The sequence below is a fragment of the Prunus avium genome, chromosome 5 (assembly GCF_965620075.1).
Source record: "Prunus avium chromosome 5, drPruAviu1.hap1.1, whole genome shotgun sequence".
NCBI classification, from domain to species: domain Eukaryota; kingdom Viridiplantae; phylum Streptophyta; class Magnoliopsida; order Rosales; family Rosaceae; genus Prunus; species Prunus avium.
In genome coordinates, this window is record NC_142288.1 from 14,837,496 (window position 1) to 14,865,040 (window position 27,545).

General features: G+C 37.6%; 4 protein-coding genes across 7 annotated transcripts; all 4 read left to right on the top strand.

Annotated features, from left to right (window-relative positions):
- Positions 1-2,713: 2,713 nt before the first annotated feature.
- On the top strand, positions 2,714-8,028 carry LOC110758071 (sucrose-phosphatase 2). Of its 3 annotated transcripts, XR_015835973.1 has the most exons (10): positions 2,722-3,082; positions 3,194-3,499; positions 3,985-4,086; positions 4,691-4,885; positions 4,998-5,288; positions 6,094-6,280; positions 6,758-6,804; positions 6,923-7,027; positions 7,252-7,863; positions 7,971-8,028. XR_015835973.1 is itself a non-coding variant. In XM_021959863.2 (9 exons), the coding sequence occupies exons 1-8, from the start codon at positions 2,921-2,923 to the stop codon at positions 6,981-6,983; spliced, it is 1,347 nt and encodes a 448-aa protein (XP_021815555.2). In that variant the 5' UTR covers positions 2,714-2,920; the 3' UTR covers positions 6,984-7,027; positions 7,252-8,028. The 3 variants fall into 3 exon arrangements, 2 of the variants coding, with proteins under 2 accessions (XP_021815555.2, XP_021815554.2); XM_021959863.2 differs by having other exon boundaries at positions 2,714-3,082; positions 6,927-7,027; positions 7,252-8,028; XM_021959862.2 differs by having other exon boundaries at positions 7,252-8,028.
- Positions 8,029-15,400: 7,372 nt separating this feature from the next.
- GALS1 (glycosyltransferase family protein (DUF23)) lies at positions 15,401-17,885 on the top strand. The gene is made up of 2 exons (XM_021959865.2): positions 15,401-16,732; positions 17,001-17,885. The coding sequence occupies exons 1-2, from the start codon at positions 15,582-15,584 to the stop codon at positions 17,422-17,424; spliced, it is 1,575 nt and encodes a 524-aa protein (XP_021815557.2). The 5' UTR covers positions 15,401-15,581; the 3' UTR covers positions 17,425-17,885.
- A 2,458-nt stretch (positions 17,886-20,343) lies between these two features.
- On the top strand, positions 20,344-22,559 carry LOC110758075 (PLATZ transcription factor family protein). 2 transcript variants are annotated; one of them, XM_088253633.1, is made up of 5 exons: positions 20,344-20,584; positions 20,698-20,825; positions 20,957-21,150; positions 21,298-21,513; positions 21,787-22,559. In XM_088253633.1, the coding sequence occupies exons 3-5, from the start codon at positions 20,983-20,985 to the stop codon at positions 22,102-22,104; spliced, it is 702 nt and encodes a 233-aa protein (XP_088109759.1). In that variant the 5' UTR covers positions 20,344-20,584; positions 20,698-20,825; positions 20,957-20,982; the 3' UTR covers positions 22,105-22,559. The 2 variants fall into 2 exon arrangements, with proteins under 2 accessions (XP_088109759.1, XP_021815558.1); XM_021959866.2 differs by having other exon boundaries at positions 20,345-20,584; positions 20,938-21,150.
- Positions 22,560-26,172: 3,613 nt separating this feature from the next.
- LOC110758040 (uncharacterized) lies at positions 26,173-27,282 on the top strand. The gene has a single exon (XM_088252959.1). It carries the CDS (start codon positions 26,329-26,331, stop codon positions 26,989-26,991), a length of 663 nt encoding a protein of 220 aa, XP_088109085.1. The 5' UTR covers positions 26,173-26,328; the 3' UTR covers positions 26,992-27,282.
- The last annotated feature ends 263 nt before the right edge of the window (positions 27,283-27,545 follow it).

Below are 27,545 nucleotides of genomic sequence, written 5' to 3' on the forward strand. Positions count from 1 at the left end.
AATAATAATCAAAGCTTGCGTACACATGCAATTTCCATAAAATACTTTCATAATTGAACCCTATATCACCCAAACCATATACTTTAATAATAGCCATAATAATAATAACTACGTATTTTCCATAATTCTCAAGTCACAGTGTAAAATACTAAAGCATCTTGAATGGATAGTATTGTTCTATTTGGTAACATAACTTGGGATGTTCCTAAGCCTTCAATAAGATCTGTAAGACCTGATATGGTTGTTACATTTGCTTTTGTAAACATCAAGTTTGAGAAGTACTTTCGATCTTGAAGGATCGTGTGAGTAGTCACACTGTCTGTGAGACAAATATCTTTGCCAGTGTTCTTGTTTTGGGAACATCCATCATTTATATCCATGCCTTCAAATAAATAAAATAAGCTGAATCAATAAACAATTATTCAATGTAAAGGAAAAACACTGCCACTTTTATTGAATTGAAATGAAAATTAAAAACAAATACTTTAGATAATGGATATCGCACATAAGGGGATTTAATCTAATTTGGACCCGTAAACTTCATTCCCCCTTTCAATTATAAAGTCAAAAATATATAGATGTGTCATGTTTGACTAATGCAATATTTCCAATGGGTCATGTGTGGTTGGTGGATCTGGTATATCCATTGGATCAACATGATCAATATAATTTGTCTCCACTTTTTTACCCTTAAATGAAGATTGATAAAGATCCGCCAAATGCTTCAGTGTACTACAGGTACCTGCCCAATGTCCCTTTACGCCACATCTGTGACAAGCGCCCTTAACATTTCTAGGCATATGGCTTGTCTGAGCTTTCCCCTTATTTCAAGATGCATTTTTTCTGCTCGTGGTTGGATAGCTCTTTGGACCCAAGCCATATGAATGGGCACTATGATCTTTTCTATTCCCTTGCCAGCGGTCACGCTTGCCTCCTCACCCACGTCTATGGGTACTGCAACGAAAGGAGGTGGCATTCATTTCTTGAGATGCAACATTCAATTTAGGGAATGGTGCTGAGCCTGTTGGTCGAGATTGGTGATTTTTCAACATGAGCTCATTATTCTGCTCAGTTAAGAGGCAACATACCAGCTCTGAGTACTTCGTAAAACCATTACGCCTATATTGCTGCTGCAATAGCACATTTGAGGCATGAAAAGTACTGAGGGTTTTTTCAAGCATATCATTCTCAGAGATATTCTCCCCACATAACTTTATCAGGGAGGTAATTATGTGCATCACCGAGTTGTACTCAGACATTGACTTAAAATCTTGGAATCTCAAGTTTGTCTCCTCATATCTGGCTCTCGGGAGGATCACTGTCTTTTGGTGGTTGTACCTTTTGCATAAGGCTTTCCACAAAACCAATGGGTTTTCAACCGCCACATATTCACTTTTCAGCTCTTCATGGATGTGACGGCGAAGAAATATCATGGCCTTTGCATTTTCTTCTGGGGATGCATCACTTCCATCCACAATGGTCTTTCCAAGGCTATTGGCCTACAAATGGATCTTGGCATCTAGGACTCATGACAGATAGTTATTCCCAGATATGTCCAAAGCATCAAATTCCAGCTTTGCTAAGTTTGCTATCTTCAAAAGAAAATAAAATGTGTCAGAATTTGCAATGATCTATTTGCACCTTATTAGAACTTCAGGTTCTCAACAATATTTTATTTTTGAATTTCAGGCCAAAAATATTTTGCAAATTTACCTGAAACTTCAGGTTCGAGATCTGGGACATTAAGCCATTTCTTAACAGGAACTTCAGGTCCTTTAATTGTTTGAGGAACTTCAAGCCCTATTGTTCATATATATTGACTAATTATTTTTTTTTTCATATAAATAAAGTACAGTAAAATAATACAATTAAATGGCATATTAATAAAATATTATATATTGGGTTTATCACTTCACACACTGGTACAGATGCTTAATTGCATCGTCCAAGTTGTGTATATCATTGTGGTATTTATATATCCAGTATAGAATAAATTATCATATTGTGGGCAATATAGTTGTGCCACTAAGATTTAATAAGATGGGTTTTAAAATCACACCACTCTTTTTATTACAATAATACATGTTACAACGTGATGGGCAATGGAACTACACCACCATATAATAATAGGATGGGGGATAAAACCGCGTCGTTCCAAATTACAGTACGAAAAAATAAATTAAACAAACATGAATGAAACAACATAAAAATTGTGAGAATACAAAAAAGAAAGTTTGCATGTCGTCGTCGTAGTAAAATGAGAGTAGACATATGACAGAGAGGAGATAGAGAAATAACCACAGTGTTTAGCTGAAAAAAATTAGAGGGAAAGAAAAGAAACTATCGTGCATTATGGTGGAATTGTATTTGCTCTTGTGGTTTTACACTGATAGAATTTTCTCACTCAAATAAATCTTTCTAACTCTCAGATTTCTCTCTCTCTCTTCTGTTCGGATTGGTGTCTCTTAAAAGAGTGAAGATTGCCTCTATTTATAGGCAGATGATATATGCTTCGTAACTAAAGCATTCACTCTACAACATTAATTCATAATTGTTTCTTACTATTTGTGAATAGTGACTAAGCCTATAAGTCTTCTTCCTTTTTTTTTGTGGTAAATACCACGAGGTTTCCCCAAACCTGAATTGTGGGATTAATCTCCGCTCGGAGTTTGGCTTGCTCCTAGCCACAAAGTGCTTCCAACGAGTTTCGAACTCCTGCCGTTAAGTCACTAAGCTTACAAGTCTTCAACTTTCCGTAAAACATGGTATTTCACCTCATTTTCAATGGGTGCCATCCATCATTTACAACAGAGGGCAAATTGAAATTCAGGGAAGCAACACTTTAACCTTGAATTTATTAAATATTGGAAGGATAAAGTTTGGTGTTTTCCTCTTTGACAAAGATGGTTCTGTACAGATTATGTGTTCAATTTCAACCAACAGAGCGATGAATCTCTTGTCTAATTGTGTAAAAATACAGAACTCTGTGAGCCATGGCGCCCAACCCAATCAAACCCACATGAACTCTCGTCTCAATGGCTCTGCTCGTCTCATGCTAGTCTCAGATCTTGATTACACCATGGTAAACTTTCACACTTACATTCCTTCATTAGCTAATGCTTTATTTCCTATAACAATAATTAAAAAGAGAGAGAAAAACAAATGGGTTTGTGATTCTGATACTGTTTTTCAGGTGGATCATGATGAGCCTGAAAATCTGTCACTTCTGAGGTTCAACGCGCTGTGGGAAGCAAATTACCGCCATGATTCTCTGCTGGTATTTTCAACCGGAAGATCACCAATCACTTACAAACCATTGAGGAATGAGAAACCCTTGCTAACGCCTGATATAACAATCATGTCTGTGGGAACTGAGATTATGTATGGTTATGGTGAGGCTATGGTTCCTGATGATGGGTGGAAGCAACATCTGAATCACAAGTGGGATAGAGACATTGTTGTTGAGGAAACTAATAAATTTCCTCAACTTACTCCTCAGGTACTTTTCCTTTGCTAAGGTTATTATTATTATTATTTTTTTGCACCATTTTTAAGGGGGCAATTAAACTTTGGACCTCGACACTGGAAAGAGAAATACCCTAAACCCATAGCTAGTCGGTTGTTTTGGGGCCATTATGTTAGAAATTTGTTGTAGGATGGTGTTGAAAATTCAAGCACAACCGAATTTAATCAAATAGTATCTATGTGGGACCCATGAGTGCAAGCAAAAGCAAAGGGTGTTTAGATTAGGACCGATTTATACAATACGTCGGTAGTCGGTTTCGTGAGATCAGTTCGGTAACCCCTAGTTTAGATACATAATGTGGCATGCTGATGTGATGTATCGAATCGAAGCAAAGAAGGGTCATGATTCCCGCATTGTAACTAGTGTGAGCAAGATATTAGTTCTTATATTTACCAGTTAAAGGTAAAGACTTGTATGGATTTCGAAATTTGATGTCCCCATATATGAGATTATTGCAGGAAGAGGGAGAGCAACGACCTCACAAGGTTAGCTTTTATGTAGAGAAGGTTGTGGCATCGGAGATAATGAATGTTTTATCACAACGGTTGGAGAAACGTGGGGTAAGAGTACATTTTATTTTCTTCATAAACCTCATGGCTAGAGCATTGACAGTTTCATTTTAAAGTGCTACTGACAGACTCTTACTGAAAATTGTTTCTTATATTTCTCACTGATACTACTCAATACATATATATATATATATATATATATATATATATATAGGGAGCTTCAGTTGAGGGATCCCTCAAATAAGCTTATTTGAGGGACACCCTTGTAGGGCCCACTTTGTATTGTATTTCACTAAACCAAACTGTCTATTTTGTAGATATTCATTCAGAGATCATAACTATAAAAAATCACTTGAATCCAATATAATTTGACCACTCAATTGAAATATTTAAATTTTAGTATTTTCTTGAAGTACCGTATTTATTGATTTTGTAGGACACAATTGGATGTCAAAATGGTTTCCGATTTTTCTAATTTTTTGCAAGGATGATCTATGGATGTAGACTTAAAAAATAAATTGTTTGGATCGTTGAAAAAAAATTCGTAGGGGACCCTAAAGGGTGTCCCTCAATAAAAGTGGACTGGCTTTTTGAATGCATCTTTTCTCAATGTCAGTGATACCTGTTTCTGATTTTCATATATATATTTGGCCAGTTAGATGTAAAGATAATTTATAGCAGTGGGATTGCTTTGGATGTTTTACCAAAAGGGGCGGACAAAGGGCAAGCTCTTGCATATTTATTGAAGAAATTCAAACTTGAGGGGAAGCTTCCCTACAACACTCTGGTTTGTGGTGACTCTGGAAATGATGCCGAACTTTTCAGTCTTCCTGAAGTGTATGGTGTGATGGTCTGTAAGTTATAAACATTGCCTAGTTCGTTTTGTTTGGATAATAATATTCTTAAATTATTCGTAAGGAAAATATTTGAATTGTATGGTCATGATGTCAAACGTCACGCAGGTCAGTAATGCAAAAGAAGAATTGTTGCAGTGGTATGCAGAAAATGCACACAGAAATCCCAATATACTTCATGCAACAGAGAGATGTGCAGCTGGGATAATACAAGCCATTGGAAATTTTCATCTGGGTCCAAATGTATCTCCAAGAGATATCAAAGATTTCCAAAAGTGCAAAGTGAAGAATTTTAGTCCTGCACATGAGGTTGTAAAGTTCTATTTGTTTTATGAGAGATGGCGGCGTGCAAAAGTGGAGAAATCTGAGCAGTATTTTCAAAACTTTAAATCGGTCTTTGTAAGTGTCATTTCTAATGTTTTTTCTCTTTCTATATGCAAAACTTAAAAACAGTCTTGACGTGTCATTTGGTCTTTTAATTCTCCAAGCACCTGAATTCTTTCAACCTAAACTTTTAGTCTTGAAAATTCAGGGTGTCTTGGTCACGTGCAACGAAGGTTGCAATGCTGTAGTAATACCCGATGCTGCAGGAGTTGAAGATTTAGTGCTGATTAATGCATGTATGTGAAAAAATGTGATTAATGATGAATGACCAAACCGAAAAGTGAAAAAGGAAAGGTTAGACCAGTAGCCATGAATGCAGTTGATTAGCTAGTAATATGACCCTAGACTGGGAATGACCGCAGATAGTTCGGATATGTTTTCCTTTCTGGAGTTTTTGATTTAAATCTTTATTACTGGAATCTTTGCACGACCATTTTATGCTTGCCAACTTATATGGAAGATTTATGCTTTTAGAGAATGAAATTTGTACTGTTAAGGATTTTGCTATGTTTCCCTAACAGCTTTCAATTCTGAATACGCTAAAAACTTTCTTTTCTTGACAATATTTGAACTTCCACTTATGATCGACTCCACCTTCCCTTACAATTAACCTAAAGCTGACGAGGCTTCGGTCTCAGAGATTTGGTTGAATTATCAGATCTTGAAGTGCTAATCTTTTCTTCTCTTTTTTTTTTTGGGGGTGGGGTGGCTTTCTGTACTTTGTAGAAGTTGACAGAATATTTTGGTGCTGTTGCAGTTGTGTTTTGGTAGATTGCTTACTTTCTCATTCTGGTTTTGCTATTTTTCTCCAATTCTCTAGCACCCATTGGCTATCTTTGTCCATCCCTTGGGAGTTGAGCTACCTATCCACCAGTGCATGGATGCAATGGCAAAGTCGTATGGGGATAAGCAGGGAAAACAGTTTTGGACATGGGTGGATCGATTATCCTCAGCTCAAATTGGCTCAGACACATGGCTTGTGAAGTTTGATAAGTGGGAATTGAATGGTGAGATTGCCTTTCTGGCACAATAAGTAGATTTATTCAAAGAATGGAGAAAAAGTGATACATGTTTATATTAGTTTAACTGGTGGCTAATTGTTGCAACAAATAAAAAATGGTGGCTAGTCAATAGGTAAATATCTGAATAAAGGAGGAATCTCCAAACATCAATCAAAGCTGAGAGAAAAAGATAATGAAAAGTGTTTACTATTCAACCTGTGTATGAGTTCTATTAGTTCTGAAGCTAGGCAGAGTTCCTTTTTCTGCCCCAATAGATTAATAATTTTCCTTTTCAGCTCATTTCCTTGAAATCTCTCATTGGACTCTCATCAAAGGGGCAACTAAATTCGTGAATGATAGAATTGTTATTTTGAATTCCCCATGCCCCTTAGATAACGGATTGTCTTTGTCATTATGTCATTTAAACTAAAAATTCTTCATTTCACTGATTTTTATTGATGAGACATTGATTGATTGTTGCAGATGATGAGCTACAATGCTCTCTGACTACAGTCCTGATGAGTTCAAAGGTACAACCTTAGCTGGGTGTTTCCTTCCTTTTAAAATCATGTCCCTTGTTAAATTGGTAACGTGGAGAGATCTTAATGTGGTAACTGTCTTACTCATGATCTGTTGTGGCTTCACTAGTCAGAGGTACCGGATGCTTATACTTGGCTGCACATGCATCAAACATGGTTGGATGGTGTAGAACTTAAAGAACCAGAAAGATGGGTATTCTAGGTTCCTAATGAGGTCAGCATCTATTTTTCGCAACCCCAATAAATGATACTGATTATATACAACTGACTTATGAAGGCAAGTTCAGGGTGCAGCTAGAGCTTGCCCCTAGCTGTTTCTGTGGCAGCTAGGGCTTGCCCCTCAGGGTCTTCTTACTATTATTTATAGAAACTTATAAGTTATTCACTGATCTTTCACCAGTTTCTTAATAATTTTGCTTTTTATGTGATTGTTTTTAGGTGGGGCTCTGATTCCATATTGCTTACACATTCTATACTGCATGCTGTTTCTTAAAGAATTCGGTAGCCCTTTCCACGTTTTCTGGTCATGCAAAGACAAATGCAACTTGCTAGGTCAAAGGAACATGATGATTTAAGACTGAAGATTAATTTGGATTGTAAGTCAATTGCAAAATCATGAGTAGTGAGTACATAGATACACTAAGGTGCTCTCTTACAAAATCTTATGCATTAAATACTACATTCAGTTGTGGTAATTTAATTCCCAAGCAATTGAAGAACCCAGAAACTTAGATGAATGTTTGCCAGGATTGTTAAGTAACCAGTATCTGCCAGGGCCATAGGTAGGAGAAGTGAGACAGCGATTGGTTTTGTGCCCCTGCTAGAAATTAGTAGAAACATGCCTCAAGATTACATATGGTATATTGAATTGCAAATGTTAGAATTCTCTACTGGAAGGTGTAGAGTGGAAAAGATAAGTCCGTTATGATTCATGACTTCCGGGTTTGTGGTCATGCTCACGGATGGGGCAGCTAATGATGAAAGAACTTCACTCTTTGTTGGGCAATAATACTATTAGGCTCTGGGATACATTCCAATAACGCATTTAAGGTGGATATTTTGTTATTGTTTTTCCATTGATTTTTTTATCTGTTTTTATACATCATGTAGAAAAATAGTGACTTTGAACATATCCTTGGTTTATATTTGCCTTGTAGTTCAAATGAAAGAAAAATAGTGAGCATTTGGAGACAGGTAATATATTCCATTGCATTATATGCAGAACTTGAATGATCATCATGCCTTTATTTCCCTTCTTTTCCTTCTTGCCATATTGTTTAGATCAAAGATTTTGTACAAAACAATCCCTTCATGTGTTATTATGATGTTATCTTTTTTATTTCTGTTGCAACTTTTTGCGTGGGAAATTGAGACAAGAGGACACCCACCGCCCCCCCCAAAAAAAAAATGGTATTTTAAGATTCTGTTTACTTTGTGTGTTAGTTTGGTTGGCTTGTTATAATGCCTTAAGATGACATTTTGTCTACAGGAGTTTCCAATCCTGACTGTTCTCTGACATACTTGCCCTGTACTTTTGTAATTTCTGGTCCATAGAACTATTTTTATACCGAAAAAAGTGTGTAGTTACTGATATTAGCTTTTTTGTTTTCCCCTTTCTTTTGATGGATGGGGAAAGCCTCATTTAAACCAACCTAGAAAGTATCAACAGAACACACAAGATCCTTCAATGCAGGGGCGTAACAGTCTTTGAAACAGGCAATCAGCTAGACCAATGTACAAACAAGGGTTATTTGCATGATGGGAAAGAAAGGCAAAAAAAAAAACAAGGCAACGCGGGCCCCACATAAAATCATGAGTCCAATTCCTGGGAATTAGGAGGTAGGATTGGGTAGGGATGAATCAGAATGAGTCTTTTTTGTACCCCAAATTGCCCTCATTTTTCATATTTCAGATTTTTTAAACTTATTTATGTTTAGATATATTGGAAGTAAATAATTAAATACAAATTTTGTTATGCCATCCCCAATGGTTGGGGCTCTAAAAAGGGTTTATAGAGCCCCATTTAGAACTCCGATGGAATCTTTGGGGCTCTAAAGGAATCACTCCCTCAATGGGAGGCCCTATATTCATAGCGGGCTCTATATATTTTTTATGATGTAATTTGATTTATGTGGGTTTTTTTTTTGGGTTAACTATTTTACTTTAATGTTTGTTCATGTTATATTAGTTTTTTATTTTTTGTTTTTTTTGTTTTTTGTTTTTTTGTTTTTTTGTTGTTTTGTTGTGAACATTTCAAACAAAAAAAATCAAAATTTGGACAAGATTTGGAAATCAACATTTATTTCATAGATACGATACAACATGATTAAATTAAAATAAGAGATTAACATAAAAATTACAAAAAATTAAATAATCTAGTGAGTGAAAAAATTTGACAAATTGATCAAGAGTGATAAAGATGTTGTGGTGTGTAAAAATTATGAGAGATATGGTGGATATTTATAGGAAGAATTGAGTTGCAAATCATTTTTTTTTTAAAGAAAAAAAAAAAAAAAGAAACAATATGGCCCTGTATAGCCATTGGACATTAATGTAGTAGTTTATATTTGTTGGCTTTGAAAAAGTGGTTTAACAATATAGCTGTTTACACAGATTTTGAAAAATTGGTTTAGCATGCTGGGTCAACATGCTGTTGACAAAACCAAAAAATGGCAAGTATGGCCTTGTACGATCGCAAGGCAAGTGAGAAAGCAAAAAAGTTGGGCTGCAGCCTTTTTCCTTGAGGGACCCACTTGGTTTCAAGGGCTTCAACCAAGTACATACATTTAGCTACTACTCCGATTGGGCTTCAAGTTTTAGAGCCCCAAATTTGCACCATTGGGGATGCCTTTTTGAGGAAAGTTTGTATATGCGGGAGCCTTGTGGTGGTTGAGCCCCAAATAGAGCCCCCATTGGGGATGGCCTTATATACCCAATTTTAGACATAGTCTGATAAAGAAACCCTATACCATTTAAAAACTATAAACACAAAAACAAAAAAAAACAAAAAAAAACAAAAAAAACCCAAAAAATCAACGGTTGTCGATTTTTTCAATTTAATAGCTATATTTTAGTTTATTTGTGTGTAAAATACCTATATTACCCTTGTACTATGGATTTGAGAGAGAAAAATCAAATCTACCAAAAAACGAAAGCAAATCTGCCAAAAAACCAAATATGTCAAGAAACCAAATCTACCAAAAAACCAAATTAGATTCATTTTCTCCTTTCTCGGTGTTGGAGCGAGAGGAGCTTCTATTGAAGCTCAGTCTCATGTCCAACTATATTCTTCATCTCTTATCTACAATTTTCAATATTTCACCTTCAATTTCTTGTTCTAAAATCGTGCTTCTATTCATTTTTTTTTTTTCGGATTGTTCGGAACCTCGAACGAACCTTGATCAGATGCTCTTAGCTCTACTCCTCATCTGCAAGCTCTACTCCTCTTTTGCCACGTCGTCGTTGTCGTTGTCGTCATCATTGTCATCGTTGTCGTCGTCGTCATCATTGTCATCGTTGTCGTTGTCGTCGTCGTCGTTTGGTTTGGACTTGAGATTTTTGATTTTTTTGGTTCAATTATGTGTTTCTCTTCGGATTTTAGTTTATTTTCGGAATGTATTTTAAGCTTTGATGATTGATTTATCTTTTATTGCTATTTCAGTTATGAATCTCATTTTTGTTTAACAATGTATTTCTATGACAGAGTATTAACAATGTACTTCTATGACATAATAGTATTAACAATCTGGGCTCGGCTTGTTTTGAGTTGGTCTGGTTTGTTCTTTCTTCATCTTTTCTTTGGTGGACATGTATTAGAAATAGCAACATGACAAGCAATAATCAACATGATAGTAAACTAGCAGTGTTATTACCTTAGACTGGAACATTACAAGGGTAGACATGCATTAGAAATAGGATGTCATGGGAAACTAGCAGTGTTATTACCCTAGACTGGAACATTATAGGGGTAGACATGCATTAGAAATAGGATGTCATAGGAAACTAGCAGTGTTATTACCCTAGACTGGAACATTACTGGGGTAGACATGCATTAGAAATAGGATGTCATAGGAAACTAGCAGTGTTATTACCCTAGACTGAAACATTGCAGGGGTAGACATGCATTAGAAATAGGATGTCATAGGAAACTAGCAGTGTTATTACCCTAGACTGGAACATTACAAGGGGTAGACATGCATTAGAAATAGGATGTTTTAGGAAACTAGCAGTGTTATTACCCTAGACTGGAACATTACAATCATTAATCAACATGACATTAAACTAGCAGTGTTATTACCCTAGACTGGAACACTACAACCATTAATCAACATGACAGTAAACTAGCAATGTTATTACCTTAGACTGGAACATTACAGGGGTAGACATGCATTAGAAATAGGATGTCATAAGAAACTAGCAGTGTTATTACCCTAGACTGGAACATTACAGGGGTAGACTTGCATTAAAAATATGATGTCATAGGAAACTAGTAGTGTTATTACCCTAAACTGGAACACTGCAACCATTAATCAACATGACAGTAAACTAACAATGTTATTACCCTAGACTGGAACATTACAGAGGTAGACATGCATTAGAAATTGGATGTCATAGGAAACTAGCAGTGATATTACCTTGGTGTTGGCCTAGCAAAACTCACGACCTGGTGCTCCGGGCCGAGGGGATCTACGTCAACACGGGTCGTCCTTCTTTGGTGCCGTGTGGTTGTGCACAGGCGTGCCAGCACGGTTTACCGTGCGTTTAAGGATGAGTTGATTGGGTGAATAAATGAGGAGTGCGCCTGTTTAAGTTTAACTTCTAATCCGAGCGCCTCTCCGTTGGTCGATGTGGGATTTTACATCAGATGTGTCAATATTAATGATAACTCATTATTTCGATGAATCATTTCTTCGGATAGAAAATGATTATATAAACATTTACTCGAAATATCACTTATTAAATTCCATTGTGAATGACACAATATTTTCTGAAGAATTTGTCATGGTATATCTGATCCATGCATAATATCATGAAAAATGGATACACATTTTGCCACTTAGTAGTGGCAATAGGTCTGAAAAGTATCTAAAAATAATTTAGATATTTGTATCATGTCAAAGCAAGTTCTTCCCTTCTGAATCAGACATATTCATATATGAAAGAGATTGACAATAAGTACTTTCAAAATTTACTATTTGTCCCTCTGTTAGAAGTGTTCGAGAAATATTTGCGATTGAGTACATAGCTCTATAAACGAATGGATCATATCGAATTGGAAAATGGAAAGATTTGTACAAGTTATACATTTCGTCACCAATTTCGAGCCCTAATATGAAATGGGGGGAGTTTCAGACAAGCTTTTACGCTCAAGGGTTTTGGATCGACGAAATTGTCTCTTGCACCGTCAAAGAAATTGACAATAATACTAACTTGTTCTTGAATTACTACAAATACGAAACTACAATGACAAAATTGATGGAATTGAAACTACATGGTCAAAAGAGGTTGAAGTGCCAAACTATAGGGACCAAAAGTCACTTTTGGTCTTTATGAATTTAGTTGTAGGGCCACAATAAAAATACACATTAAAATAAGTACACTTTCAATTCTGTTGTTGAACATATTTTCATTTTGATAATATATGATTTTTGGTTGCATTTAATATGTATTTGTCTTAAGTTAAAGCTTATTGGAAATTGCAAAGGGCTTGTAACTCAAATAGTTAAGACCATTTACCCTTGTTTAAGGTTCAATTTTCTCTCCCCCAATATCGCTTGTATCCAAAGAATATTTTTTTAAATGATTAGAAATTAGTCAATTGAGCTATAAACTAACGTGGTTTATACGATTTAATGTACACTTTTATTTTTACAAAGACTAGTGTTGTGAAATTATTGCAAGCGCACAATTCGCACAAGTAATATAGAAATAAGTAGAGTATCGTTCCCACGAAGACTGTAATTTCCTATTAATTACCAATTATGATTAATTCAAAAGTTTATCTGAACAATTGATTAAGAAGATTGATTGATTTAAGTAACCTAAAACAATTATGAAAAATAGCAATTTAATTAATGATAGAAAATTAAGATGATGAGACACTAGAGCATCCGATTTCACCATAACCAATTCCACTTCATTCTTATAGCCAATTAACCCTAATTACTATCCATGTTGACAGTTGGTTTCTCCTAATTTATTTGATATCCCCTCTCGGGCTCAACCAAAAGTATTCTTAATTAACAACCCATTCTCTCTCGAGCAACAGATTTAGAAAATCAAGAACCCATTAAGTTATATGAGAACCTGCAAGAAAACTGCATGAGTCATGTTAGTCCCTCTCGGGCACTCATTCAAGTCATGGTATTTGTTACAAGAAGCAAACACCAAACATCTCCTCTCGGTCTCCGCTTGGATCATCAATTAAATATTAGCTAGATATTTAAATCATTAAGAACAGTAACAAATACTCAACATGGGATAATAATCAAGAATTAATATAACTATAAAAATTAAGTATTCATGGTTAGGCTACATCGTAGCCCTAGCAAGGGAAATTAGTTCATGACAAAAGAAAATATAAACAAGAGAATTATTGTCATAAAACCGATTTGGTCGATGGACTTGATCTTCGGAGTCTCCACAGGAACACCTTCGAAAACTCCTCAAATAGTGCAGCAGCAAATCCTTGGCTCTCTCTGATGTTTCTCTGGGTGTATGAAAGTTGGTGGAAAAGTATGGTATATGGGAGGATGCTCTAAAGAGATCCTTAGGGTGACCTTATATAGTGTAAAACAACTAAACCCTATTCTTAAAAGGTCTGGAAAAACTCTCCTAAAGCAAAACAAAATCCCAAACAATTAAGGAAACAAATTAGGAAAGAATCCTTCTTTGACTTGGAAACACGTCAGCCATCTTGCACTCACGTTTTGGGGTCGTTCCACTTCCTAGAAAATTCTGGAAAAAAATCAGAAACGTAGCTTTATATCTAAGCTTTCCAAGCATATATTACACGCCACTAGGAAAAATCGGAAAGGTCTTCAAATCTTCAATCTTCCACAGCAGTGCAGTTCTGACGGGATTTCAACTTAGGCTGTCTTGACTTACAAGTCTGGAGCATTTGGCTTGGTAGAAAATTATGAAACTTTGATACAATGATCTTCAATGCCTTAGATTTCTTCTCCAATTGGCCTTGTGCTAAAATTCATTCGAAAAGTTGATTTTCAGTTGAAATCCTTCCAAGAGCGCAGAATCGCTGAAAATAAGGAAAGTAAGGTAATAATGCTCTTTTTAATTAACTTTCCCTACAAAAACCAAATAAAAGAGGTATAAAAATATAGGAAATAATGCACTTATCAACTAGAAATTGTAAGTTAAAAAAAAATGATCACTAAATATTTAGCTAATAAATATAAGTAAAATTCATGGTTCCTCCCTTGATTACATACATAATCCTTTCCCATCTTGCAACTCCTTAATAAATGAAGAAACATATTAGATAAAGGTGGAATGATTTATTTAGTATACATGGTCATAACCATAATTCAAGGAGAAAATAAGGTATAGAAAAGAAGGCGGAGGAGAAGCTGCTTGCTCTGCCTAACAGTAACAGTGCAACGCAACATGTATTAGTATTAGTTGTCGGGCGATGAATTGATTTGGGAGAATCTGATATCTGGCGGCGTATGCATCGCTAGATACCAATATCGAGAGGATTGTTGGTTTGTCTTGATTGTAAATTGCAATTACAAGTCAAAACAGATGGTAAAGTGGAGTTGGCTTCCTTCCCTTGGAAACTAATGTGTGAGTGGTAGGTTGTTCCAAAATTAAGTAATGGCCCAATCATTTATCTTACTTTGGCTTTTTCTTTCACAAACTGGCAATAAATTGGCAAATTGGTAACCGAAGAATATTATGAACAATAACTGCAATGATTAGTGGTTGAAGCAATAGCGCATATGCATAAATTATTTATATATATATATATTTATGCGTAGTTTATGGCTCAATGTATGGAATGGAAAATGGATGGTAACGTCTACTTATTACAACTTGCATGTAATGCATGGGGTCTTTTTTTAATTTTCTTTTCATTTCTAATGTGTATAATATATGGTTAAAGAATGAAGAAGATAAATAACTTAATTCCTTCTCTTGGGAGCTTGGAGCCAATCATATTCATATCACATTAATTTCTCCACTTCAACTTTATTATAAGAGTTTATAAATCTGCGACAGCTGTTGTTGAATAGGAAGCCGGGGGCTGTTATACATAACTCATTTATGTATTGTTATAGCCAATCACAAGGCACCGCAACAATCCCCTATCAAATGAGGAACTGCGGATTTAGGTTAGGTCAATTCATCACGACAGTAAACATGCCTCCTTGTGTTTGAATCTCTATATTAGATTACTCTAAAGTTGTTCAGGCTACATAAAGAAGAGAGAGAGAGAGAGAGAGAGAAGAAGTGTCTCTTTAGCCGGATCAGACAGGCTCAGAGTGTGGGTCTCAGATGGGGACCCCAATTTGACCCTCTTTCTCTTTTCATTTTCTCTCTTTCCTCTCTCTCTCTCTCTCTCTCTCTCTCTCTCTCTCTCGATATTTCTTTATTCTCTTCTATAATTCTATTATTGCTACTAGTATACGAGTATAGGAGAGTAGTATTACCGTTATATTATAATCGATCCATCTGCCAAAAGCCTAAACTCCACCATCACCACCAGCCACCAGCCACCAGCACCGACACAGAATTAGCCAACCCAAGCAATGAGGAAGGAGGGCCCACCATCCTCCGTCCCCGTCGTCCCCGTCGTCCCCGTCGGCCCCGTCGCTAAACTATTCGGCAGCTGCTTCGAGAGAAAGCCGTTGGTGCTCACATTGCTTGCTCTCACCTTCGTCATGCTCATCTGGAACCTCCCTCCCTACTACCAAAGCCTCCTCTCCACCACCACCCGCTCCTCCTCCTCCGCCACTGCATTAACTGCCAATGCATCTCTGCGAGCTGTTTCTTCTTCTTCAATTAACCCATCAGTGACAGAGCAGAAGCTTTCCACCCCAAAACCCAACGACCCCAACAAGCGCGTCTTTCAGTCATACGGCAACGCCGCCGCCCTCTTCGTCCAAATGGGGGCCTACCGCGGCGGCCCCACCACATTCGCCGTGGTAGGCCTCGCCTCCAAGCCCATCCACGTCTACAGCCGCCCCTGGTTCAAGTGCGAGTGGATCTCCTCCAACGGCTCCTCCACTCGCGCCTTGGCCTACAAGATGCTCCCCGATTGGGGCTACGGCCGCGTCTACACCGTCGTCGTCGTCAATTGCACCTTCCCCGTCAATCCCAACCACGACAATTCGGGCGGCAAGCTCAGCATCAACGCCTACTACGGCGAAAATCCCAGAAAGATGGAGAAGTTCACGGCATTGGAGGAAGCTCCGGGGGCTTACAACGAGTCCAAGTACCGCCCACCTTACCAGTACGATTATTTGTATTGCGGGTCGTCTCTGTACGGGGACCTGAGTGCGGCGAGGCTGAGGGAATGGATGGCATATCACGCGTGGTTCTTCGGAGAGAAGTCGCATTTCGTGTTCCACGACGCGGGTGGGGTGTCGGATGAGGCAAGGGCAGTACTGGATCCGTGGGTGAGGGCCGGGAGGGTGACAATGCAGGACATCAGGGCTCAGGCGGAGTTCGACGGCTATTACTACAACCAGTTCTTGGTGGTCAATGACTGCCTCCATAGGTACAGATACGCTGCCAACTGGACTTTTTACTTCGATGTGGATGAGTACATATATTTGCCCCATGGCAACAGTTTGGAATCTGTTCTCAGTGACTTCTCCGATTATACCCAATTCACTATTGAGCAGAATCCAATGTCCAGTGCGCTCTGCCTCAACGATCCCACCCAAGATTATTCCAGGTATTTCCATCTTTTTGTTTTTATCACACAAATTCATTTGCTTCAATTTCTTTTAATTTCCCAGTTCCTGCCTGCCTGCCTATTTCATTACTTATTAAGTAAGTAGAATGGATAAAATTTGACCAATTGTTAAATTACAAGTTTCAAAGGGACAGTTGGGAATTCTCTGCTATAGTTTTTAGTCAAATGTATTATATATGCTATGGCAATGTTGCTTTGTAACTTCTGAGATATATGTAGAATTGAATTGAGTTGAATTATGATTCAGGCAATGGGGGTTCGAGAAGCTGCTATTCAGGGACTCGAGAACAGGGCTCCGTCGGGACAGAAAGTATGCAATTCAGGCAAAGAACGCCTTCTCGACGGGAGTACACATGTCCGAGAATGTGACTGGAAAAACATTGCACGACACAGAGACTAAGATCCGTTATTATCACTACCATAATTCTATAACCGTACAGGGTGAGCTCTGCAGGGAGTTGGTGCCAATGTCGGCCAAGAACAACGTCACATGGTTCAATAAGCTCCCGTACGTCTACGACGACAACATGAAGAAGCTGGCATCCACCATCAAGCAATTCGAGCTCGAAACCATTGGCAATGTACAGGAACAGCAGTTCCCTCAACCTCAACCTCAACCTGAGCCTGCCCACATGAACAATATTAATACTCCAAGGACAACGCATACATAAAATTGAACAACAAGGCCTAGATAATCTTATTTGCTTGCTCATCGATTAATGGCTAATGCATGAAAATGTGTCTGCGGTTAACGGCTTAATGGTGAAGTACTACTGAGACTTCTCAAGCGTGCCTTGGTTGAGTTGAGTGCGGCATTGTAATGATTTTAGATGGCATCAAAAAGGAGTTGGGGTTGCTCCAACTTCACTACTCTTTCTACTCTTTTCCTGGTGGTTGTTAGGATGTGGGCCCCCACCCTTCCCTTGAGTGGTCACAGACAAACTAAATGCTAAAACAAGAAGAGCAAGAGGAGATCGATGAAGGAAGGGGGGGGCCACAGTTTCAGGTCTGCAATTGATTTGTTTGTCAATAGAAAGAATTTCTTTTTGTACACCACAAACACCAACTGTTTATTTATTATTTGTGGTATGTATATGGAAGTTAAGGTCTGTATAAAAAGGAGTTGTGGTAAGGATTTTTCTCTGCTTTTCATGGGGGACAATTTCGCTTTTATAAAGTCCCAAGTAATCATAGACTGTGCCATGTGATTCGTCAATTAACATAATTCAATTAGGACGACAACATGATTAAATTCGGACAAGAAGGATTTTGTTCAATGACTGATGATGTGGACATCTTTTTCTCTCGCCTTTTATCTATCCATGTCACGGGCACGGATCTCCATAGTGGGCTATCTGGGCTAAAGCCCATAACCATACCATGTCAAGAACTGATCATATTTGCCACCAAACTACATTCATTTGATCTGCAGGAATTGCCAAGTGATCTTGTGGCAGCCCACTGGTGGACTTGCCTGGCTCACTTAGGGTTGCTCTTTCCAAAGGAGGGAGACTGATGCTCAAGCTTTTAATTGAATTGACGTTTATTTGGAGATTTGCAAAAGAACTTTTTCAGGGTTGATTTTAAGGTTAGATGTGAGTTCGCCTCATTTTACTGTCAATTCGTAAGTGTTCACGATGTGGTTCAATTGATCATTATTGACAAACCTACAAGAATTTGATTGCACTTCATCCTATTTCGTAGATAGTGAAATAAATTTTTACTCTTCACATTATGGATTGCAATGGATAAATTTTTGATTTTACAGTTTTTTTCCTTTCTTGATCATCTTGTTGATTTTTTGTATTGTAATGCCCTTGCTATCAAACCCCAATCGATGATCTTTCCCAAGAAGCATACCTTTCACCATTTTCAACTTCTTTAACCACCAAATCTCTCCAATTTTTTTCAATAGAAAAAGAAAAAAGTAAGCCTAATCTCTCACTTTATCAAAATGGCTCACTTTGCCTCCTTAATCAAGGTTTGATGTTCCACATTGCCCCCTACTGTCAATTTCATGCAAAAGTTTGTCAAATTTGATGATGTGACAAAAGTATTTAAATAATTGCATACATGTGGGCTATTTACCCACCAATCTTAGTGGGGGATGTGGCAAAGTGGAGGCATACCTCCACATAAGAAAAATAACAAAAAAAATTAAAAGAGCCCAAATTAACAAAAGATGAATTAAAAAAAAGAAAATGATAATGATAAATTTGACTATTGTATTGTTTATGAATTAAATATCTAAAAATAAAATAAAATTCTTACACATAAGATTGTATTGAAGTATTTGTCATTTGTTGTTCAAGTCTCAAATATTTTGCACAATGACAATTTGACAGGACACGCCCCAATTCTCCTTTTGGAATCTGTAATGAACCCTGTGTTTATCCGACATCTGTTATATGTCGGGCCCACTTATTAAAACTCCCTTAATCTTTGTTTTTGAACCAAATAATTAATGACTTCTGCTAAAAGTCAGACAGACTCTCCAATATAATTAGAACATTTCCCAAATTTACCACCAATATAAGATCACAAATATCAATCCCAAAGTCTTAGTATGCACAATTTAAGGATGATGAGCCTGTTCACGGGTTTGTCTCAACCTGTTTTTCGACATGTGTTTATGTTTTTATGGTGGCGACGTCGGTGATTCTACTTTCTGTCATTTCGGTTCATTTTGTAGTTTTTTTTGTATTGTAATAATTATATGAACTCTTTGTGAATTGGGTGTTTCGTTGGTAGTTGAGTCTCTACTTGTATTTTTACTTGTGAGAGTTTAGAAGTTGTAGTTGTATTGGTAGTTTTAGGCGTTGCCTTCCACGTCTTATTTGTTCAAGCTTGCGTCTTTAATGTCGAAATTTCTTTGGCTTTGTGGTATTATTAATAGAGATACACCTTGTGGTGTATTTCTATGTATTTGGAATATCATTGCCTAAGTTATGAATACAATTATCGCTTACTCCAAAAAAAAACACATAAACAAAGAAATAATATTTGGAGTAATAAATTTATAGATTGCCATATCTGTTCAACTATTATGTACAGAATATTCTTCTGATTTGATTTCGAAAATAATTAATATTCAAGATTATCTATCAACAATCACATTTAGTCGTTCAATTCAATTATGTAAATAAAAAAGAAAATAAGAAGCCCTAATTGAAATTTGAGGCTTTAAGTTGGGCTGATGGTTTGGTTTGACCAGCTAGGTTTGGTCTTTTGTACCCGGCATTCCTTGGACTCTTGGCGGCGTTGAAATCAACATCTGTGCATTATGAAAGAGAGGCCCCCATTGCCCATGGGGCCAACCTGTAACCACATCCAACGGTGGAGCATATAGACGCTGAGATCGAACGGGTAATAAAAGAGGAATATCATGTGAATGCTGCATTCGAGTAGTCCGTGGAACGTCGATAAATTCGTCTGTTACCAAATGCGGGCACGTTTCCTTTTCTCGTGTCCTGCTCCTCCTTTTAAGTTATAACTTTCCTTTTTTATCCTTTTGCCTTTTTTATAATTAATTAATTAATTAATTAGTTAAATATTTGGAGATATGCAGCTTTTTTTGAGTGACCGCCTTATAAATTTCTTAGCAATTATCATAAGCGTCTGCTGCTGTGTCTCCCATTCTCCAGTGTTTTCCATCTTTTTTTTATTAGGCCAATACAAATCTCTTTATATATACAATATATAGTCTTTGTTTGTGTGCTTGAACAGCAGTGTCCTCTTTTTACCCTAGTTGTTGAACACCTCCACTTTCCCACCCCTTTTGCTTACTGCCGATTCCACTACTTGCGACTTTCCTTGTTGAAGTTCTTGAAGGTCTGCTATTATCTTCATCTTCTCCACATATTCGTATCTTGGTCTTTCTGTAATTAATGTGTCTTTATTTCAATTTTGTTTTTTTTTTGGCTTTCTTGAATCTGTGTTTTCAGATTTCAATCTCCATCTTGGAAAAGGGTTTGATTCGTCTTGGTAGAAGCTGGACAGGCTGCAGGAGCCTCTGCTTCGTCATAATCAACAAGAAGAAGAAGAAGAAGAGCAGAACAGAGGCAGAGCCATGGTATGTATCTTGTTATCTTTACTTACACACTCGCATGGCATTGCTTAATTTGCTCTGCTTCAGTTAGGTTATTAATTCATTCGTATTTGGGTTTGATTGTAAATGTAATCAGGTGAGTTCAATACCAATAGGTCGATTTGGGAACGAACAGGACGCGATGAGCCCGCCGTGGTTAAAGCCAATGCTGACTGCAAACTACTTCAGGCAATGTGAAATTCACGGGAGGGCCAATAAGAGCGAATGCAACATGTTCTGCTTGGATTGCATGGAAGATGCTATGTGCCCTTACTGTTTAATTCATCACAAGGATCACCGCGTTGTTCAGGTTGGTTTCCTTTGATTGATTTCCACCAATTTAACATGAGCTAGCTGCAGATTGTAAACCAATTTCTAATCTTTTTCGTTGGTTGATTTTGTTTAGAATGCATCAAAAGATTTATTGCGTGGTGTGGGTTCTTGTTGTTGATTGTAGATAAGGCGGTCCTCATACCATGATGTGGTGAGAGTGAATGAGATTCAGAAGTTCTTGGATATATCGCACGTGCAGACGTACGTCATCAACAGCGCAAAGATTGTGTTTTTGAACGAGAGGCCGCAGCCAAGGCCTGGAAAAGGTGTCACCAACACTTGTGAGATTTGCTGCAGAAGCCTCCCCGACTCCTTTAGGTTCTGCTCCTTGGGTTGCAAGGTAATTCATCGTCTGTAATTAATGTGACATTTGTTTTTATTCAAGAAATTGCCTTTACTTTTTATTGTTCGAGTTTCGCGTTATTTGCTTTCTTGTTTGTTGCTTGATTTGGGGGGGGTTAGAAAGTACAAGTTTTTGTTATCTGGGAATGGGGACTAGTTTGAATCCCCTGTTTTTCTGCCCTGTTTTCTTTTGTCTCCAGTGTATTATATATACACACACACACACACCTGACTGACATTGTATTGATTTGGTTTGGTTTGTGAATTGTAGCTTAAAGGAATAAAGCGCGGAGACGGTGAGCTCACATTTACAGTGCTGAGGGCGAAGCACTACAGGGATGGTTTCTATGGCGGGTCAGAATCGGATGAATCAACAACTCCAAAGAAGATAGCAAGGACGGTGAACATGTTCAGCCGTCTAATGGATGGCAATGCAATGAAATACCAGGGCAGGACTCAAAGGGAGGGTACTAGCTCAAGTTCTGGTGATGAGGAAGGCACTACCAATATGTCTCCGTCCACACCTCCCATTTACAACCACAACAATGCCAGAAGACGTAAGGGTATACCTCACCGCGCACCCTTTTGATCAGATTCCCATTCCCACTAAGTTAAAAGTACATAAATATATAGATACATACACATATATGTTCATATAGTAAATCATCGACATAAATTAGCTTTTAATATGTTTAGTGGCTCAAATAGAAGGAACAAAGTAAGGATGAAGAAGTACATATATATATATAAATGTTTGAAAGCTAGGGAATGATATGTTTGGAAAGCATCATGGATGGTCCCTTAATCCATCACACTCTCTGTCTGGGATTCTGTTTTGTAAATGAATCAGAAACTCTAGGATATATATATTACTAGCTAGCTAGCTAGCTCCCCCTCTGGTTTTTGTACAGCAGTATGACATATAGCTTGGGTTTCTTTCTGGTTGTTAGAAAATACAACAGTGATCAAGTTTGAGTGGTTTTATATGTACATATGAATATGTAGAAAACATATTTTGTGCATATAAATGGTGTTTCTTGTAAATTGCAAGTTCTGGTTTATTCCGTATGCTCTGTGGCTGGCTTGTTTGTGTGTGGCAAGTTGCGGATGCATTTGGAGCTATACTTTCAGACAAGATAAAAGTCGGGAGAGGGAGGGAGGCTCCAATATTTATGTGAATTGAATTTTTCAGAATTAAGTTATTAGGGGGAGGGAGTGTGAGGTGTCAGATGCATAGTTTACCAATTTAGGCTATGTCCTGCATGCACTAGTGATTGATATGAGGCAAATACCCAATGCTAGATATTTCCTTTTTTGTTTTTGGAGATTCACTATTATACCCAATATAGGGGTGTAAATTTTTTAAAAAAATCTTACATGAAATGGTTACAACATAACAAAGAGGTTTCGAACTTTTTATAAATTATAAAACTGTCATCGATTTCTTAAAATAAGTTCAATCTTAAAATTTCATAAATAAAAAAAATTCAACACACTTAATAGGGCATCAAAGTAATTTAATAATTAAAATTAAAATTCAACAAATATTCCAGAGGATATAGATGGGGTTGACTGAGTTAATTAGTGATTTTGAAATTAGGGTTTAATTAATAGTAATAGGGAGGGAATGGTACTTGGACACTGGACGGAAATGAATGAAGACAAGGTAGGTAGCTTTGGGGCTACGCAGTTGGTTTATGGATGTTGGATGAGAGACGCAGGAAGGGAGATGATCTATGCAGACAAAAAAGATTCTTAAAAGAAAATTAATATTTCATCAATTATGTTTTATGGTTGAAATTAATAATAAATAATTGCAAATGGATGACAAATTGAAAATGATTGAGTTTGGACATTTGGAGTCTGTATGAAATGGAGGTTGCTATCAGCGAAAAGAAAAAAAAAATGGAAGAAGAAAAGAAAGGCTTGGTAGACACGTAAACCCCACGCACAAAGACAAGGGCAGCCATTGGTAATTTTGGTACACACTACACTAGTAGTACCTCTCCCTCTCTATCTCTTTATGGGGTAGTCTTGTCCAGATGAAGATGCTTCCAGTCTCTCTCTCTCTCTCTCTCTCTCTCTCTGTGATTGAATATAAAAAATCATCTCCTAAAATGAATATGAATAAAGAATAATAATATAACAAGTGAGCAGACAGACACAAGTGGATGAATGAGAGCCGTGAAGAATCTGAAGTGAAAGAAGGCTGCTGGTAGTTGTGTGGTGGCTTCCATCCTCTCTCATCCATTCGTTTATTAATGGGATGGGTGGGGCTTGGCCTTTTCATCTCTTATCAATAAATTTTAATAAATTATTTGTTCGATTTTTAGTTGTAGAAAAACAAAAAGAAACAGAAACAGATATGAATGAATGATACTGCTTGTCTCCTCCTTATCCCTGTATTCTTGCAGGTAAGGAGATATTCTTTCTTTCTTCCGGTAAATTACAGTTTGATACATACAAAAATAATTTATCGCGGTGTGATACTGTTATTAATAGACTAGTAATGTATATAAATAAAAAATGAGAAGGAGATTGGGATTGGGATTGGGATTGGGATTGGGATGAGGTTGGTCCGCTCTGTCTGTCGGCTTCCTTGATACGTTACTTGTTACGAGAGAGAGAGTGAGTCAGGACTCAGGAGGACTGTGGGTGCCAAATGAGTGCCACGCTTACATGACTAGTGTTGTTTGGGTAGACACGTCGCTTTCCTATCTATAATTCTGGAAGGAAATAGGACCCACTTTTATCCTCTTCTTGTTTTACGAGGGAGAACCAGCGATGTGTGTTGTGTTCGTGTTGTTTTGTTTGTGTGTAAGGAAGGATGGTTACTCACTCCAATGCTGGATGCTTCTTCATTTGTTCCACCGAGTCAGAGAGAGAGAGAGAGAGAGAGAGAGAGAGAGAGAGAGAGATATCGGCAGTCGTTGGGTGCGTCCCACTGTGGATAATGGGGCTTTCTTTCTTTAGTTTACCATATTAACTTTCATTCATTATCTGTCTGCACTATCCAATCCAAATCATCAAATCAAAAATTTGGGTCAATACCATCTCACGCTCTCCATATGAAAGTTTTCATAAAATTAAAGGCAATCTGTGATGGGTCCGCGGTCCACCTCTTTCTCTCACCTTTCGGTGCTCTACAGATATATATTTATGTCGTGATGACACTCCCTTCACTTTTTCTTTGGGTCGGTAAGAGAGAGATAGGCCTGCGAGGGGCAAAATAGGCTTAGTCATCAGTCCATTACTGCTATTTGGACTTCGGCCTGTTTTCTAATAATTTGAGGAGAAACATAGGATAGGACACGTCATAGGGTATTGTGATTATTCATCAAAATGAGCCTTCCCACAGCAACCATTAGAAACTGAACAATATTTGCCTTCTACCTCTCTCGTTCGATTTCCCAACTAAATTCAGTTGAATTTGATTGAAAGTCGTTTTTGACACTCCTAATTGCTCATTTAATATAACATACAATTTGGAAAAAGGAAAAAAGAAAAGAAAAAAAGATTAGACTATTCACTAATGAGATTCCGCATATAATAGACTATTCACTAATGAGATGTATTAGTGACTATTACTAACGTAAAAATATCTGAAAATATAAAATTGGTTTCTCTACACTATTACTGACTTATATCATTGATGAAGTTAAGGGGTGTCTTAATCAATTTCAGAGGACTACCTCTTCGATGAAGTTAAGGTAGCTCATAAATTAGCTAATTTTTTCTCTCAAGTGTCATCAAGACACTGTTATTCAGGATGAAGATGTTCCTCCTTGGCTGGAATCATTTGTAGCGAATGATGTAATTGTACCCCCTTGATTTCAATCAATGATCTAAGGAACTCTAGTTTTTCAGTATGAGACTAATTTCAACTCGAACATCTAAGGACTAAAGTGACAGTGGATGTTATTTTTACCTTCGGCTAACGTGACTCGGATGGTATGAACAAAAGACAATTCACAAAACAAATTTGGAGGATGATGTGACTCGGCTCGGATGTTACTTTTAGGCAACTGTACAAACCTAACTCTTACCTTTTTTGTTGTTGAGTCATACTCATATCATATATAATCTTATTTTGACTGTTTGTTTGAAGCCGTTCCCACGGGAAAGAAGGTTCTGAGTCCAATCCCTGTGTAGATGTTAATTTTCTGTTGATCTCTGTTTGTAGATTTTTGGGTCAACTAGTGTTGTTGGTCAATGGTCAACTAGTTTCTGTTTGTAGGAGAGGAGGTGTTAGCTCTTTTGAGTTTGAGCTGGGATTTGTTCCCTTGTTCTGTATCGGGTTGTCTCTTGGTTCCCCGGAGCCGTTGTGTTTGGACTTTTTGGGCTTTTTTCTTTTTTATCGCGTTTCATTTGTTTTATTTCTTGCATGGCAAGCAGATATAGAGCGCGCAGCACAAGTTTTACTACGCGTTTAGACGTCATCGCTTAGGCGGACTGAGGCTGCATTAAGAACAAGGGGAGAAGAGAGTCAAGCCGTCCCATTCTATCGGAAAAGTTGTCGTTTATTGTCTATTGAGTCTCCTGACGACCTCGCTTACGTATTCCCATTCCCTTTCAGCACTGCCATACAATTTCCTTTCCTTTTTCTTCTACTTTTCCTTTTACTTTCCCTTTCCCTTTCCCTTATTAATATAACCCACACACCCCTCTCTCCCCTCAAATTTCAAACCCCTCTCTCTCCTCTCTCTCAAACAAACAAAACCTTCTTCATCTCCTCACTCATCAGCCCTAGCTTTCTGCTTGATTGCTTCTCAGAGTAATATTACCCACAAGCAATCAATCAATCTGGAAAATAATGGGTGGATGCTTGTCGTCAGTGATCAGGAGTAGTCATAATGAAGAGCTTCTGCTCAATTCGCCCACCGCCAAAGTTATCTCCATCAATGGAAGTCTCCGCGAATGCCCAGTTCCCGTGATTGTCTCCCAAGTCCTCGAGGCTGTCCAAACGGCATCCTCTTCCTCTTCGTCGTCGTTTATATGCAATTCAGACCGTTTGTATTACGACAACTACATCCCGGTTTTGGATTCCGAAGATGAACTTGAGGCCGATCAGATCTACTTCATACTCCCGAGATCGAAGCTCGAACACCGCCTCAGCGCCACCGATATGGCGGCCTTGGCTGTGAGAGCCAGCCTCGCCTTCCAAAATGCCTCTTCCTCTTCTTCTAGTTACAAGACCAAGGAGAAGAAAAAGGACCTTCATCCTCGCCGTAATAACAACAAGGCCCGCATTTCTCCCGTTCTGATTAATTATACAAACTCCGACGTGGACAGAGATGACTTCAATGAAATTACCATCGGAGCCTCGGCCTACAAAGGGCAGATGAGCCAGAAGCAGCAGATTTCGAGATCTAAGTCGGTTAGGAAATTGCAGAGATACACATCCAAAAGGGCCAAGATGGCCGTCCGATCTTTCAGACTTAGATTGACGACCATAGACGAAGGCTCCGTCCTCTGAATCTCTGAGTTGCAACCCCAACAAACAATTATATTCCGGCTTCCGACGTGTTTTTATGTCATGTTGTTGTGTAGAAATACAATCAGACAAATTTACAGAATTACATTTTATTTATTATGCTACTCCTTTCATTTTCTTTTTTCTTTGTTTCTTGTATTTTAAATTTATAATTAAGAAGAGGACATATGTACATATAAATACTACGCAGAGTGTGTGCGATTTTAGTATGTTGTCGCCCATTTCAATAGGAAAGTTTCTAATTAAAAAAATACTACACGAATATTTTCGGTCTTGGCTTTCTTCAGTTTTTAATTGAATGCCCGTTATTCTCATTCTGTGTTTTCTCTCTGCCAATAATGTTGCTGTATTTTTTTTTTCTTTCTTACAAATGATATTGTACTTTAATCTAATAATTATGAGGTCATGGATTCAAATTCGGGTGCAAATGAAAAACACATGGGTACTAAAAGTCTGCTTTGACTAGCAATTGTTGGAGAGCGGAGAAGAGAACACAGTTTCGGAAGGAAAGGCAGTATTCCGATTTTGAGAGGTGA

Bases quoted from the DNA above. Each gene is read 5' to 3' on its own strand.
- LOC110758071 (XM_021959862.2), top strand. From the start codon at position 2,921: ATGTGTTCAATTTCAACCAACAGAGCGATGAATCTCTTGTCTAATTGT. The intron at 5,289-6,093 runs GTAAGTGTCATT...CCAATTCTCTAG, and splicing joins AAAACTTTAAATCGGTCTTT to CACCCATTGGCTATCTTTGT. The intron at 6,281-6,757 runs GTGAGATTGCCT...TGATTGTTGCAG, and splicing joins TGATAAGTGGGAATTGAATG to ATGATGAGCTACAATGCTCT.
- GALS1 (XM_021959865.2), top strand. From the start codon at position 15,582: ATGAGGAAGGAGGGCCCACCATCCTCCGTCCCCGTCGTCCCCGTCGTC. The intron at 16,733-17,000 runs GTATTTCCATCT...ATTATGATTCAG, and splicing joins CCCACCCAAGATTATTCCAG to GCAATGGGGGTTCGAGAAGC.
- LOC110758075 (XM_021959866.2), top strand. The intron at 21,151-21,297 runs GTTGGTTTCCTT...TGTTGATTGTAG, and splicing joins AGGATCACCGCGTTGTTCAG to ATAAGGCGGTCCTCATACCA. The intron at 21,514-21,786 runs GTAATTCATCGT...TGTGAATTGTAG, and splicing joins TCTGCTCCTTGGGTTGCAAG to CTTAAAGGAATAAAGCGCGG.
- LOC110758040 (XM_088252959.1), top strand. From the start codon at position 26,329: ATGGGTGGATGCTTGTCGTCAGTGATCAGGAGTAGTCATAATGAAGAG.